We start from the raw sequence: 16,434 nt of genomic DNA, 5'->3' as shown, positions 1-16,434 counted from the left end.
TATTCTGTATGTGTATATGTGTATACTTACTCACTTTTTTTTTATTATAATTTTTTCAATAACACTTAATAGCACAATATTTTACTACTGTATTATCCATATGTATTATATGTATTATATTTATTCTTATAATTGTACACCACTATTGCTTGTGTAGCTTGCACATAAGAATTTCACTCACGTGTACGGTACCAGTGTACCAGTAACATGATGTGACAATAAAAGCGACTTGACTTGACTTGACTTGCTTTTGCATCAACGCATAAAACAAAGTCAATGGTACAAAAATACGGGATGAATTAGCCTTGCTCCAAGAACGAGTTAATTCGTTGTGGAGGTCGTCAAAAAGGGGAGAGAGCGGCATCGTGGCTCCATCTCCTGACCACCCGACAGAAATCTGTCATCTAATTTTGACCGTTTGGGGAAGGCTTGCTCCTGTGGCCGAACAATGTGCAGCCGCTCGACTGTATGCGTTATAACTTTAAGCAGCTCTTTATACTCTCTATCTTCCTTAAAGAAGCGTTCTGAGGTAGCTACTTCCATTTCCACAGAAGCAAGAGAGCGAGTCTCTTCAACACACTCACGAAAAGCACCGGAGTGTGCTTGTGAAGTGGAAGGAGAGACTTTCCAATTGGAAGAGAGGGCGAGAGAAAGGAGGGGAGACTCCGTCTCGCGCGCCTCGGCCAGATCGGCTTGTGACCCCCAGGAGTGCAGCGCGGCTCGTGGTTCTCTAAAGAACGCAAGGCGCGTGCGAAGCACTTTCATGGGAAGAAGATCACAATGTTTACAGTCTCCTCGAAGCCTTTGGAGAGCATGACTTTCACCCAAACATTTAAAGCAAAAAGTGTAAAGATCGCTCTCCAAAAGGAAACTTTTGCACGGGGGGAAACGTCTCAATTTAAACTCCATTATATCGGCGAGTTAAACCATTTTTTTAATTTTTTTTACTTTGCTTTTGATTTGTTTGTAACACACGCGCAAAATGCAGTCTGAAGACAAAATATCTGAGAAATGTTTCCGGTTTACTCCTATTTACAACCTGCAGGTGCATCTCATCAGATCACGTCACCTGACCGAGGTTATATATGCCAAAATTTGGTGTGTTTGATACACACATGCTTCACAACCCGCAAAACGAAAAGATGTTCCAATAGCGTTTTTCGCGCAGCATCAAGTGTAGCCTTTGAAAGGAAACAAATGGAGCTTTCAGAAAAAGCTATTCTGTTCTAGAAGTGTTTAAAAAGTTCTGGGATGAAGAGACCAGTGCACTCTGAAAAGATATCTCCGTCCAAACCAGTAAAGTGTCATTTGAAGCACTAAAGCTTTAAAAAAGAACATAATGGGCTGCTGTGTGAGTGGTAGATTGTCGTTCTGGTGAGAACTGCTGGCAAATGTTGTTACCTGGGTGTCTAAAGGAGTAAATGCTGTACAGTGTGCATGATGATATGGAGCACCAGGGTGCTGAGAAGAGTGTGGGTTTTTTAAAGCAGAGATGTTTCTGGCGTGGCATTCATGAGGATGTGGAGGAATGGGTGAGAAAGTGTCTGGGTGCGTCCTCACAAAGATGCCTCAGCCCAGAATCCAGGCCCCAAAGAGAGCATTTTTGTTCTCAAGGCACTTAAAAGTAATCGAAGGGGACTTTACATTATTAGAACCTGCTACTAATGGGCATAAAAATGTTCTGGTTGTTTCTGATGTTTTTACAAAGTTTAATTGACACATCCTTCAAAAGACCAAAAGGAATCATGAAGCCTAGAGCCCTATTGTCTATTGGGTAGTTGATATAATTGGCACGACTTACGCTGTGGAACCCCTAGAAAGTGGGCCGTCAAAAAAAGGTTCACCGATCAGAGTTACACCCAGGTGCCATGCCCACTTCTAGGCTTAGCGGCATAAACAAATTTCAGCCAGATACCCAGCCTATCATCACAGATGGGACTAAGATTTCTGAGCCATATGCAGTAGTAGTAGAGGAGGTGGTGCAACCAACTGTGAGTGGAGCCACTCCAATGGCTCCAATTAATGTGACCTGGTACCCGGTGCAGTGGATATTGGTAGAGGCACTGCAGGATCTGATAGTGGGGGCCTTAATTCTGATGCTGCAGTTGAGTGTTTTCAGTCTCAAGTTTTGTGAAATGTATCCTATGGTTCAAAGAGAAGGACCAATTCTAACTGTGCGCAAGAGCAAGCAAACAGCTGCGTGTGTTCACATGAATTCCTTCCATGCACCCAGGTCTGCTTGTTGGCACTGATATGGTGCCTCAAGTGTTAACCAGAATTGGCACTGCATTGTTTGAGAAAGCACTGCATGAGTACTGAGTTTGTAACTGAGTGACTTATTGCAGGAAAGGGTCTAACCAAGTGGTAAACAGAAGTTTATTTCTCTCTTTCCAAATTTCCTTATCCACTGTTAATTATTGTTTAAGATTTAGAAAGTAAAAACAGTAAATTCCTGTATTTTCCCTAAAGTGGCCACAAGATGGTGCTGTGCATTATGTGTAGGATTCTTGTTTTTAGACATTTTGTGTGACGCGCAGTAAGCAAGAGGAGCTGCATGCTCTCTGTACAATCATGTTTAATCAACATAATTGATACCATCCAGCGGTAAACATATTTCCCGTTAATATTCTTGTTAAATGTCATGTCTGGATATATGTTTTAGTGTTTTTTTCAAGAGTTGTCATATTTGTAATGTTATATTTTGTGCAACCGATAGTATGACCTTACATGTGGCCTGTTCAGATGTGAATCTAAAAAGTGGAATTTCCAAATTTGCAAATGTCTTATGTTTTTCATGTGCATTACCCGTTATGTGGTTGTTAACACAGTGTACTGCTTGAATGGTTAAGATTTCAGCCCTTGTAAGGACTTCATGAACTTTTTTAATAATAAAATTGTAAATATTAGGCATAAAATTGAGGCTTCGAAACCGAACAATGTACTTGATGCAGATTGCCTTGATGCAGACTTGATGCGAACAATGCACTTGACTAGATGTTAATCTAGCCATGTCAGATCAGAACCTAGAATACTTTACTCCCCTTGAAGAGAATGAACTAATTTCACTCATCTCTTCTGCAAATTCATCAACCTGTATATTAGATCCTGTACCGACACATTTTCTTAAACAGATAGTACCAGCAATAACAGAACCCCTGTTGAGAATAATTAATTCTTCACTCAGCATTGGTTATGTTCCAAAATCTTTTAAATTAGCAGTTATCAAACCAATAATTAAGAAACCTGTCCTCGACCCCTGTCAGCTGTCCAATTACAGGCCAATATCAAACCTCCCCTTTATCTCTAAGATTCTGGAAAAGATAGTAGCGGAGCAGCTTTGCTCATATCTACAATAATGGCATACATAAACTGTATCAGTCAGAATTTAGGCCTCATCACAGCACAGAGGCAGCACTCGTTAAAGTAGTAAATGACCTCCTATTGGCCTCTGATCAAGGTTGTGTAACTATGCTTGTATTACTCGACCTCAGTGCAGCTTTTGACACCACTGATCACGCTATTCTTCTTTACAGATTAGAAAATGTAGTAGGAATTAAGGGTACAGCCCTTATCAGTATGTAGACTTAAATGGTGATTATTCTGCATGTTTTCTAGTGGAGTTTGGCGTTCCGCAGGGTTCAGTTTTAGGTCCACTGCTTTTTTACCTTTACATGCTTCCTCTGGGCAACATAATCCGTAAGCATGGTATTAGTTTTCATTGTTATGCTGACGACACACAGTTATATGTCTCAGCAAAACCTAATGAGAAAAAACAGCTTACTAAAATTGAGCAATGTGTGCAGGACATAAGAAATTAGATGCTAATTAACTTCCTTCTGCTTAATCCGGATAAGACAGAAGTTCTAGACATAGGAGTAAAAAATTTAGCTAGGAGTAAAATTTTTGATCACACCGTAACTTTAGATGGCCTTTTTGTTCCATCAAGTGCAACAGTAAAAGACCTTGGTGTGATTATAGATTCCAGCCTTTCATTTGAAGCTCATGTAGATAATATTACGAGGATAGCATTATTTCACCTCAAAAATATTGCTAAGATAAGAAATATATTGTCGCTAAACGATGCAGGAAACTAGTTCATGCTTTTATCACCTCTAGGTTGGACTATTGTAATGCCTTACTGTCTGGTTGTTCAGCTAGGTGCATAAATAAGCTTCAGCTAGTCCAAAATGCAGCAGCGGAGTCCTCACCAGAACCACATCACCCCTATCTTATCTTCACTGCATTGGCTCCCTGTGAAATTTTGCATTGATTTTAAAATACTACTCTTGACATATAAAGTATTAAATGTTCTTGCGCCGCAGTACCTGAGCGAACTGCTAGTGTCTTACGAACCGCCACGCCTACTTTGATCAAAGGATGCAGGCTGCTTGTAAGTACCGCGTATTATGACAAATACAGCTGGGGGCAGAGCTTTTTCTTACAAAGCCCCAAAATTATGGAATAGTCTTCCAAATAGTGTTCGGGACTCAAACACAATCTCAGTGTTTAAGTCCAGGCTAAAAACCTATTTATTTAGCCAGGCATTTTTATAAATAGATTTGCCTTAGGTAAAGGAGCAAATCTGACTCATGAATGTAGAGTATTATGGTGAACTGGTATATTTAGATGCTGTCTTCCTCACTCTCATTGATCACTCAGGTTTGCTGACGGTGGGGTGATTGTTTGCTTTACATCTCAGGAAGCCCTCATGTTTGTGTTTTTCTATGGCTCTCCCTTTTAGTTATGCTGTCATAGTCCTGCCGGAGTCTCTGCTTGCACTCTACAGTTAATATACATTCACATTATACATTGTGTGACTGTGACCATACCTAACTGCCATCTCTCCTCTTTTTTTCTTTCTCCCCCTCATTCTCTTTCCTCTCTCCCCGTCTCCCCCTTTTTACTCTTTCTCTCTCTCTGTCGAGCTACACATGTAGTTCCTGAGCTGCCAGTAATCCAGACTCCCTCTGCCCTCCGGACCTGTCTGACCCATGCTGGTGCCCCGTTTTTGGTTGAAGATCTCTGGTTCTGGCCTTGACTGGTGTTGGCAACTGTTTCTCTGGGGACTTGACAGTTCGATAGTTCAGGACTGGAACTTCCTACAAGTCTACCTGGGTCTTCAATAACTACCTGGACTCCATATTAACATCAATTAACATCAGCTATTATAGCTGAACTGCCTGCCACCTAACACACTGTATAAATGCAGATCATTTACTGCTTTCTGTTTCACCCAAATGAGGATGGGTTTCCTGTTGAGTCTGGTTCCTCTCAATGTTTCTTCCTTTACCATCTCAGGGAGTTTTTCCTTGCCACTGTCGCCCTCGGCTTGCTCACCATGGACAAACTGACCATTTTGATTCATACAAATTTAAATTTCATTCAAACTTAAATAATTATTTTGATTGTGTAAAGCTGGTTGCGGCAATGACAATTGCTAAAAGCGCTATACAAATAAAATTTAATAGAATTGAATTGTAAGGTAAATGTAAAGTAGGAGTACATGGTTGTGTAAGTGTCATTTCGTAATTTTTTTGACGTAGACATTCACCTGAACCGAGAAAGATAATTAAGTTAATTATAAATAGCCTGACTAAGCATCAGTCTAGGCGTCTAGCTTTTGTTGTTCTTATTATTATGGTCTATGTCGGTGTGATTTTGTTAAGCTGTACATTTAAAGCTTCAAAACGTGCTCGCTAGGAAGAGCTTTACTTTTGTTTGTGCTTGTGTTAAGCTCAATTAAAACCTTTTTTAAACCGCCAGCTCGCCTCCGCAGTTATGCCAAAACACACGCCGATTGAGGAACCGTGACAGAAAGCTAGACCGTCAAAGTGGCATAGCAGAGGTCTCTCCCCTAGATGTTTTTTTGGGGGGAGCTATTACCATCTCACCCAAGCTGGCGGAATGGCTGGACAGCAGCGAGGGGGAATGAGAGAGAGAGCTGTGGCAGAGCTGGGAGGGCTGCAGGCTCGCCGAACCGGCGGACTTGCTGGAAGAAAGCGAGAAGCAGAGAGAGTTAAAGGCGTGGCAGAGCTGGGAAGGCTGCAGGCTCCCCATTCGGCGAACGCGGTTTAAAGGTGAGGCAGCGGGGAGATACAAGGTCCCAAGCACCGACGAAGAGGCACAGGCCGAGGAGGTCTGGCATGACGGTGGTGAGGGACAAACGGGAGACGTCTACACGTTTTTGGCGCAGCAAAATGAGGAGCGCATTTGTGACCTGCGGGAGCAGGTGGTGCAGCTCCAAAAGCTGCTCGTTCAGGTTTGGGAGAGCCACGCTGTAGTCCCAGATGTTCTCCCTCTCTCTGATCTGGACGGCACGCTCCCTCTCCCGCCGCCTGTGGTCGACGTGGAGGACTACAGTACGCGCCGCTCCTGCACGGCGACGAGGACGCGTTTCCAGAGGATGTGGAGGACTTTGCGCCGCCACTAGACAGTGAGAGTTTATTAGTTGTATTGTGTAATTTGTATTGTGACATCACTTCATGGGTTGTTCTGTGACATCATCCCACAGTTATGTAGCTGCATGTTTATTATGCACGTTAGTTGTTCAGTTGTTGTTAAGACACGGAAGGATACAGAAAGGTGTGGAGAATACAAGCTTTTGACCATGATACTGTGAGCTAAAGGATACAGTAAGATAAGTTGTTGTAACTGTAATCTATCGAAGCTACAGAACACAGGAAATGACTTGTTGTGACTACAGTGGATTTATGCAAGAAACTGTAACAACCGTTGTACTTTGATGTTGAAAATAAAACAAGAGACAAAGAAATCAACGAATGTCTGGGTTCGTGAGTGACACTGTGTAACAAGAAAGACACGCGTCAGAACTTGTGGATAACATGCACGTACATGATACTTACACTGATTTGAATTTTAGCATACCTGTAAATGCATGAATTACTTGCTGAAAGTAATTATAAGTGTCTGGTGCCTGGGCATCAAGGCCAAATAATTTTACTTTGTTCTTATCTGTCCATAGAACATTGTCCCAGAATTTGGCCTTGTGGTTTTTCACATGCTGTTTTGCAAACCTCAGTAGTGCTTTTATGTTCTTTCTAGACAATAGAGATTTCTCCTGCCAACACTTCCAAGAAAACTGTGCTTGTTCAGCCTTCTTCTAAGTCTTTAATCTTTAATCTGCTTAGTGATGCCTGCAGGGTCCGAGATGTACTGTAGCGCTTGGGGTTTATTTTGGATTTCTCTGAGCATTGCACAGTCTGACTTTGGTTTTGAATTTGCTGGTACATCCACTCATGGGAAGATTGGCAGCTTGTTTTATATGCTTTACAGTTGTGAACAATCTTTCTCACTGTGTGCACTAACTTGTACATAGGACTATAGGTCTGATTTAAGGCGTAGAAGAAAGCTTGCTAAATTAATATAAAATAACACCTAATCCCATATTTACCAAGTGTCTCAGAATCAGTCCTAGAAATTGAGGTCAAAGAAATTTTAGAACTAAAATATTCCTTTCAGTGTAGAACATAAAAGTTGTTTATTTAGCTTACTTTCAGCAAGTAATTGGACTGTTCCTACTGTAGGACAGCGTGTGATGTCACTTTACAACATTGAGCATTGCAAAGTAGGCTACACATTATAGTGGGTGTTGTAGTTCTGACAGATTTTTGTAGTTTTAAATAGTAAAAAAAAAGTGAAATAGTAAAATCAGGAACAGTTGTATGGAGGCTTTATGCACACAGACAAAGCCTACAAATGCATGACTCGGCTGCATGATTCTAATCAGACTGCTCTAATTACTATTGTTTAAGCCTCTGTAATAGAGCTGTGTAGGACTGTCATAATCTAGTCAAAATAACTGAAAAGAAGGCCAAATCAGGGAGATTAGACAGTTTAGCTTGTAGAGGAGGTAAAAAGTAAATTGAGGAAAAATTTTGTCCCACTGGCAATTTGTAAAAACCATAAATGCCATTTGCCTGTACCCGTTTGCTGCACATACCACAGAGAAATGTGAAAAATTTTAATATAGGTGATAAAGTGCTGCTTGTATCAGAGAATCTAAAAGAAAACAGTTGTATACACTCAATTTAATATTAATATATAAAATGTAAATATAAATATCTATATGTAATATATTTTAGAATAATAATAATAATAATAATAATACATTAAGATGTGGAGAAATGTATGAATCTGTGCATTATCTGTTGTGCTGAAAAAGCTAAGTTTGATTTATTATTTTAAACAGTATTTGACAAACCCAAATCATTAAAAACTGTAAAGTAGCAGTCACCTGTGGAGACAGCATATAAAACCATTTGCACAATTGATAACACTGATTATTAATTATATACGAGTAATCTGGTGACAGGATCATGGGCCCCCAAGGCAAATCTATGCCTGTTAAGACTATCTGTCTTGTCTGACCCCACAGCCATACAAGTATCGATAATTCCAAAGAGATGGCTAAAGATGTTGGTCTTGTTTCATCAACTTCTACCATTTTACTGGTAAAAATTGACTTTTACCAGTCAATTTAAATGTTTACAGTTTAAATGTTATCAACCTATAACTTATCTATCTATCTATCATTTAGAAGGATACAGCATATCCTTCTAAAAAATGTAAATTTGATAATTATTATGCAAAAATCTACTTACTCTGGATTTATCAATGATAAGGTGGACATATGTTAAGATTTGCTAGTACATTCTATGTTTGCAGTTAATTAAAAAAATTATGGAACTTGATCAGCATGCATTTCTAAGGTTCTGACAGCCTAAGATTTACTCAATAAAATAAATATGAAATTAATTAATCATTTTCTGGTAATTATAAATTTTTAAAGAAACTTAATAGAAACGTTTATCCCTTAACTTGATTATCATTATAATTTTGATGGTTACTATATGACATTACAGGTGGAAATTACTATTTATCTTGGTTTCATCTTTAGATCACATACTGTCATGTGTAAAATGTAATGCCCCCCTTTTTTCCCCTTGTTTTTACTTGGGGGAGGGACGGGGGGTAAAAAACTTATCTGCTTGTGATGGGTTTTAGCATTAGACAAAAACCAATCGCACAACAAATAAGTAGTTTTTCCATGCCACTAATTTATTTAACAACAATTGGGTTAAAGTCTGAACTTTGACTAAGATGACACATGAAAACACAAAACACCCTGTTCAGTGCTGTTATGGGCATCCCTAATAAACAGAGAGCCAATCAGAATTGTTTTGTTTGTAGCAGCAGTGAGCTTCCTAGTACATTCAGGCATCTCTGTTCATTAAAGTAATGTGCTGTCACACGCCAGCCAGATCAACCCAGCACCTCCAGACTCTAAACTCCACTCCAGGTTTTTCCCCTCTCAATGTCACCTGCCACTCAAGCACACCTGAAACCTATTATGCAATCATCTCTAGGCTTTTTAAGCACGCTGAGAGAACCATTCAGTGCCGCAGTATCTTACTCGTGTGCCCCACGTCTATCTTGTAAAGCAGTTTTCAGTGTTATCTAGCCTGTTATCGACCCTGCCTGTTTTTCGGACTTCTCTCTCGTCTACGCCCCTCCTGGTACTTCTGCTGTTATCGGACTGATTAATGTGTATGACCTCGCATGTTCCCGGGATTTCGGATTTGCACTCACGTTTTGGATTTGTTCGCCCTCGCTGCTGGATTTTCGGATATCGACCTCTGCCTGGACAAGGACGACTCTTCCAGCCGCCACTTCATCTTGCTCGCCTTGCTCGCGAGCACTTCCGCATTCGAGCATTCCCGTATTCGCGGAGAAAAAACACTCGCGGCGCGCGCCGATCTTCACTTTCGCCGAAGAAGACAAGCCACTGCACTCCATTCACCAACGTATACGTGCTAAGCGGACTGACAGCAAAAGAAAAGATCGCTTGCAAGAGCCCGAGAGGATTCCCCGCGTTCGACTTCCGGGATTGTGGAGATCCCCTCGCGTCATTACCCCGCCTCCTCTCACGTCACTAAAGGCTTCCCCAGTCACCAAGCACACACAGCCACTGCTCCTCTCCCCTGCTCCTGCTGTGCCTGCTACCCAAGCCTCAGTTTATAAAATAAAGGTTAAAAACATTATTTCCCATCATTTAATCACTGTGTGTCTGCTATTGGGTTCATTTCCGTCCAGCCACCTCTGTCCGCCCCTGACATGTGCAAGTAACTGTGTCTTGTAGAAAGCCCAGTAAGCAATGTTACTAGTTTACTGTACGTTTGTACCATTGTACAAATATCTTCATAAACAAAGCTGATGTCAAATCAAGGAGACTAGCCACAGACATTGACATCATTGGCACACAAGGTGATGTTACAAGTCAAAATCTCTGTTTCCCCTGTCCACACAACACCACTGAAAACAGAGTTTTGTAAAATCTTTTTCAAAGCTCCATTTTCAATGACCAAAATTGTGTTTGCATATGGAAGAAGGGCCAAAACTGAAAAAAAAAAAAAAAAAAACTGTTTTTAACAGATTATGTGTGGACATACGTGTGGACAGGGGCTTAGACAAAAGAGGTTTCTTCTGGCAGCCCTTCCAAGTAAGCTCTACTTTTTCAGTGTTCTAATTGTGCTGCCATGGCTTTTAACATTGAACATTGTCAGTGAGGCTATAGAGGGCCTGAGCTGTAGCTCTTGGTTTTGTTTTGTTTTTTGCATTTCTCTGAGCATTGTAAAGTCTGATCTTGGGGTAAATGTGCTGGGATGTCTGCTTCTGAGATGATTGACAACTGTCTTGAATGCTTTTCACTTATGAATAATCTTTCTCACTGTAAAATGTTGAACTGGCACGGTGTTAACACAAACCAAAAACTAGACCAGCAAACTACCAAAACTTAATTAAGGGCCAATTATTAGCAACACCTGGCTGCAATTTGCCAACTTAAATTGTATGGAAGCAATAAGAGAGTACTTAATATTGCCAGGATATTGTCATGATTGTTAAATAAATAACATTGAAAAATCAGATGATTTTTATTATATTTCAAAACAAAAAGGGGGCACTAACTTTTACACAGGACTATAAATCAAATATTTTTAAGGTTCTATAGACTTTATATTTACTGAATATTCAAATGCATTGGTGAATACAGCATTAATGCAACATTTAATCAGAGTGAAAGACATTTTTCACTACAAATGTGCATGTCATACCTCTTCCATTGCTGTTTTTTTCATCTTGGCTTACTGTCCCCATGTGGCCAGACAGAGTTCCATCAGCTGGATATCTCTCGTGACTGGGTAGTGCAGCTCTACCAAATGTGGCTGAGATTTGAGTATGTGTATCTGAGCCAGAAATTAGCACATTGTCAAGTGCCCAGTCTGCACGTTCTCTTCCATTCTGTTGTGGCTGCCACCAGCGAAGCTGCACTCCCACTGCCTGGGCAATAGGGGGCAACAGCACATTCACAAACCTGTGGAAGGTAATATTAATATTAATATCACAAAGTTTAGGTTGCAAAATTTTTTTTAAAAAAATTACTAAAGCAAAAACTGAAAATTGTTAACAATCAAGAAAGTATTAGCCATCTAAAAACAAATTAAAATAAACGATTTGCGGCTAAGAATATTCAGTAAATCAAGCATTAGTATTTCCATTGTGTCAGCATTATGCTGATAATTTAAATATTTTAGACATTTATTTGGAGAGTCATACCCTGGCTTGCTGTATTGGTCATAGTTTATTTCAGTCAGCAAATTCCAGCTGATGCCTCCATTCAAGCTGAACTCCAGTAAGACACCCTGGTTTTGGTTGGGTGGGTGAGCTATGCAGCCATACATGAAATAAAACTGCACAAATTCAGCGTTGGTCAAGTTCAAAGATACTGTTACGAGCTGACGACTGCAGAGCTGTCAGAATGCACAAATAAATAAATAAATAAATATACATTTTCATGATAACAGTATAATTTAATCGATCATAATTTTAAAATGGTTTTCTAATTAATATTTCATATATAAAAATGTGTATAATCTTACCCCACTAAAATGCAGTGATGAACCTGATGCTACAGTCCCACACACTGTACTCAGTTTTCCACCAGTTAGTAGATGCCAGTGATTGACAGATGGTGCATGATTAAAGCTGTCCTTTACCTTGGACAAGAGAGTAACTAGGGCTTTATTACAGTATCTACCTCCCCATTCTGGGTCACACCTAAGTGACAGAAAGAGAAACATAATAATATAACATTTTATAAACAAAATGCAATGTGTAGCCTAAACAACATTCCTCCGCGCTCTGGAAAACGTTTTGGTGCGGTTGAGCGAACAATGTAATTGATGCAGATGTTAATCTAGCCATGTCAGATCAGAACCTAGAATACTTTACTCCCCTTGAAGAGAATGAACTAATTTCACTCATCTCTTCTTCAAATTCATCAACCTGAATATTAGATCCTGTACCGACACATTTTCTTAAACAGATAGTACCAGCAATAACAGAACCCCTGTTGAGAATAATTAATTCTTCACTCAGCATTGGTTATGTTCCAAAATCTTTTAAATTAGCAGTTATCAAACCAATAATTAAGAAACCTGACCTCGACCCCTGTCAGCTGTCCAGTTACAGGCCAATATCAAACCTCCCCTTTATCTCTAAGATTCTGGAAAAGATAGTAGCGGAGCAGCTATGCTCATATATACATAGAAATGGCATACATGAACTGTATCAGTCAGGATTTAGGCCTCATCACAGTACAGAGACAGCACTTGTTAAAGTAGTAAATGACATTCTATTGGCCTCTGATCAGGGTTGTGTAACTATGCTTGTATTACTTGACCTCAGTGCAGCTTTTGACACCGTTGATCACGCTATTCTTCTTCACAGATTAGAAAATGTAGTAGGAATTAAGGGTACAGCCCTCTCCTGGCTCAGATCCTATCTGACCCATCGTTATCAGTATGTAGACTTAAATGGTGTTTATTCTGCATGTTCTCTAGTGGAGTTTGGCGTTCCGCAGGGTTCAGTTTTAGGTCCACTGCTTTTTTCCCTTTACATGCTTCCTCTGGGCAACATAATCCATAAGCATGGTATTAGTTTTCATTGTTATGCTGACGATACACAGTTATATGTCTCAATCAAAACCTGATGAGAAAAAACAGTTTACTAAAATTGAGCAATGTTTGCAGGAAATAAGAAATTGGATGCTAATTAACTTCCTTCTGCTAAATCCGGATAAGACAGAAGTTCTAGTTATAGGACCGCATACAGCTAGGAGTAAAATTTTAGATCACACCGTAACTTTAGATGGCCTTTCTGTTCCATCAAATGCAACAGTGAAAGACCTTGGTGTGATTATTGATTCCAGCCTTTCATTTGAAGCACATGTAGATAATATTACCAGGATAGCATTCTTTCACCTCAGAGATATTGCCAGGATAAGAAATTTATTGTCGCTAAACGACGCAGAAAAACTAGTTCATGCTTTTATCACCTCTAGGTTGGACTATTGTAATGTCTTACTGTCTGGTTGTTCAGCTAGATGCATAAATAAGCTTCAGCTAGTCCAGAATGCAGCAGCGAGAGTCCTCACTAAAACCAGAAGATATGAGCACATCACCCCTATCTTATCTTCACTCCATTGGCTCCCTGTGAAATTTCGCATTGATTTTAAAATACTACTCTTGACATATAAAGCATTAAATGGTCTCGCGCCGCAGTACCTGAGCGAACTGCCAGTGTCTTACGATCCGCCACGTCTACTTCGATCAAAGGATGCAGGCTGCTTGTCAGTACCGCGTATTATGAAAAATACAGCTGGGGGCAGAGCTTTTTCTTACAAAGCCCCAAAATTATGGAATAGTCTTCCAAATAGTGTTCGGGACTCAGACACAGTCTTAGTGTTTAAGTCCAAAACCTATTTATTTAGCCAAGCATTTTTATAAATAGATTTGCCATAGGTAAAGGAGCAGATCTGGGGGACTCATGGACGTAGAGTATTATGGTGAACTGGTATGTTTGGATGCTGTCTTCCTCACTCTCATTGATCACTCAGGTTTGCTGACGGTGAGGTGATTGTTTGCTTTACATGTCAGGAAGCCCTCATGTTTGTGTTTCCTTCTGGCTCTCCCTTTTAGTTATGCTGTCATAGTTAGTCCTGCCGGAGTCTCTGCTTGCACTCTACAGTCAATATATATTCACATTATACATTGTGTGACTGTGACCATACCTAACTGCCATCTCTCCTCTTCTTCTCTCCCCCCCCCTCTTTCTCCTTCCTCTCTCCTCCTGTCTCCCCCTTTCACTCTTTCTCTCTCTCTCTGTCGAGCTACACATGTCGTTCCTGAGCTGCCAGTGATCCAGACTCCCTCTGCCCTCCGGACCTGTCTGACCCATCCTGGTGCCCCGCTTCTGGCTGAAGATCTTGTCACATGGATGCCCTGTGTGTCTCTCTGGGATGCGTCTGGTGTCTGGGAATGATTCTCCCTACCTAGAAAATGGTTCTGGCCTTGACTGGTGTTGGCAACTGTTTCTCTGGGGACTTGACAGTTCGGTAGTTCAGGACTGGAACTTCCTACAAGTCTACCTGGGTCTTCAATAACTACCTGGACTCCATATTAACATCAATTAACATCAGCTATTATAGCTGAACTGCCTCCCACCCTACACACTTTATAAATGCAGATCATTTACTGCTTTATGTTTCACCCAAATGAGGATGGGTTCCCTGTTGAGTCTGGTTCCTCTCAAGGTTTCTTCCTATTACCATCTCAGGGAGTTTTTCCTTGCCACTGTCGCCCTCGGCTTGCTCACCAGGGACAAACTGACCATTTTGATTCATACAAATTCACATTTCATACAAACTTAAATAATTCTTTTGACTGTGTAAAGCTGCTTTGCGGCAATGAAAATTGCTAAAAGCGCTATACAAATAAAATTGAATTGAATTGAATTGACCCATCCTGGTGCCCTGGTTCTGGTTGGAGATCTTGTCGCATGGATGCCCTGTGTGTCTCTTTGGGATGCGTCTCGTGTCTGGGGATGGTTCTTGCTACCTAGAAGACGGTTCTGAGCCCGACTGTTGTTGGCAGCTGTTTCTCTGAAGACTTGACAGTTCGATAGTTCAAACAAGTCTACCTGAGTTTTCAATAACCAACTGGACTCCATATTATCATCAATTAACATCAACTGTTATGCTGAACTGCCTGCCAACTAACACACAGTATGAATGCAGATCAATTCCTGCTCTCTGTTTCACCCAGATGAGGATGGGTTCCCTGTTGAGTCTGGTTCCTCTCAAGGTTTCTTCCTACTACCATCTCAGGGAGTTTTTCCTTGCCACTGTCGCCCTCGGCTTGCTTATCAAGGACTATCTAACCATTTTGATTCATACACATTCAAATTCCATACAAACCTAAATAATTCTTTTGATTGTGTAAAGCTGCTTTGAGACAATGGCAATTGTAAAAAGTGCTATACAAATAAAATTGAATTTAATTAAATTGAATTGAATTTCATCCAGGTATTTTACTGACTTTTAAGCTAAATACAACATATTCACCTGTTTTATTCAAATTACTGTTTAACATTAACTAGTTGTGGAAAAATATTTCTTTAAGTCATGTTTGTGTTTTAGTTGTTGGGGAATTGTTTAGGGTATTAAAAAAACGAAAGAACATTTACTTGAACCAACTACTTCTTCGGGGTAAAATGGGTTTGTTTGGTTTAAATAGTCAATGAGTTGGGCTAATAATGATTATTATTAACATTATAAAAAAAAAAGGTTTCCATTTCTTACTATCATTCTTAGTACGATATAAATTTCGGTGATTAAAATTGTGTGTGTGTGTGTGTGTGTGTGGGTGTGTGTGTGTGTTTAACCTTGACAACCTACGTGAAGAATACCTCATTTACAAGACAAAAGACACTCAGAAGTGTTCATGTGCATCTCTGCTTTGCTGTATGGTGTGATTGTGTGTGTTTGTGCATTAGGTTTCCAGGATACATTCTTGAATTCAATCTGTCTGAATGTGTATAAACACCAAGTAGGGAAAATCAGGTTTGAGAAATCAAACGACACATTCTGTATCTAAAAAGCTAGGAAATTCTCTGGTCTAAACATGTTTGACCTTGGAAGCTTGAATCAAGGAGCATTTTATTCTCATTTCTTTAATTTGATTTTAATTCTGCAAAGTTGTTTTGTAATAACCATTGTAAAAAGCGCTATATAAATAACACTAAATTAAATGTTACAGTTAATTGCCACCAAACTGGGTTCTGAACAAGAAGCATTCCATAAGCAGGGATATCACCAATAAACTTGATGGATGCACACCCATGTCCAAATAATATCACTAAGTAAAAGAGCAAGACAAACTATTTTATGATACCTAGTCTATGTCTGCAGCTATATACTGCTTTAAAAGTGATACAGAATTCTTTAGTGCATGTTCCTTTAAAAATTTACCCACACTTCTTTGTAAATATTTATCATGTTTTACCATAAAAAATGTG

The 16,434-nt window shown here is 39.9% G+C and overlaps 1 protein-coding gene across 1 annotated transcript in view; it reads right to left on the bottom strand.

Annotated features, from left to right (window-relative positions):
• Positions 1-16,434, bottom strand: part of reln (reelin) — a 1,039,407-nt gene that overhangs the window by 227,290 nt on the left and 795,683 nt on the right. Inside the window, exons 53-55 of the mRNA XM_053500241.1 lie at positions 11,958-12,135; positions 11,635-11,828; positions 11,133-11,392 (exon numbers count right to left, since the gene is read on the bottom strand). Of these exons, the coding sequence (XP_053356216.1) occupies positions 11,133-11,392; positions 11,635-11,828; positions 11,958-12,135 (632 nt within the window). The remainder of the gene's footprint in view (positions 1-11,132; positions 11,393-11,634; positions 11,829-11,957; positions 12,136-16,434) is intronic.

This window comes from Clarias gariepinus, chromosome 7, assembly GCF_024256425.1.
Source record: "Clarias gariepinus isolate MV-2021 ecotype Netherlands chromosome 7, CGAR_prim_01v2, whole genome shotgun sequence".
Taxonomy (NCBI): domain Eukaryota; kingdom Metazoa; phylum Chordata; class Actinopteri; order Siluriformes; family Clariidae; genus Clarias; species Clarias gariepinus.
This window is presented reverse-complemented; position numbering and strand designations above follow the sequence as displayed.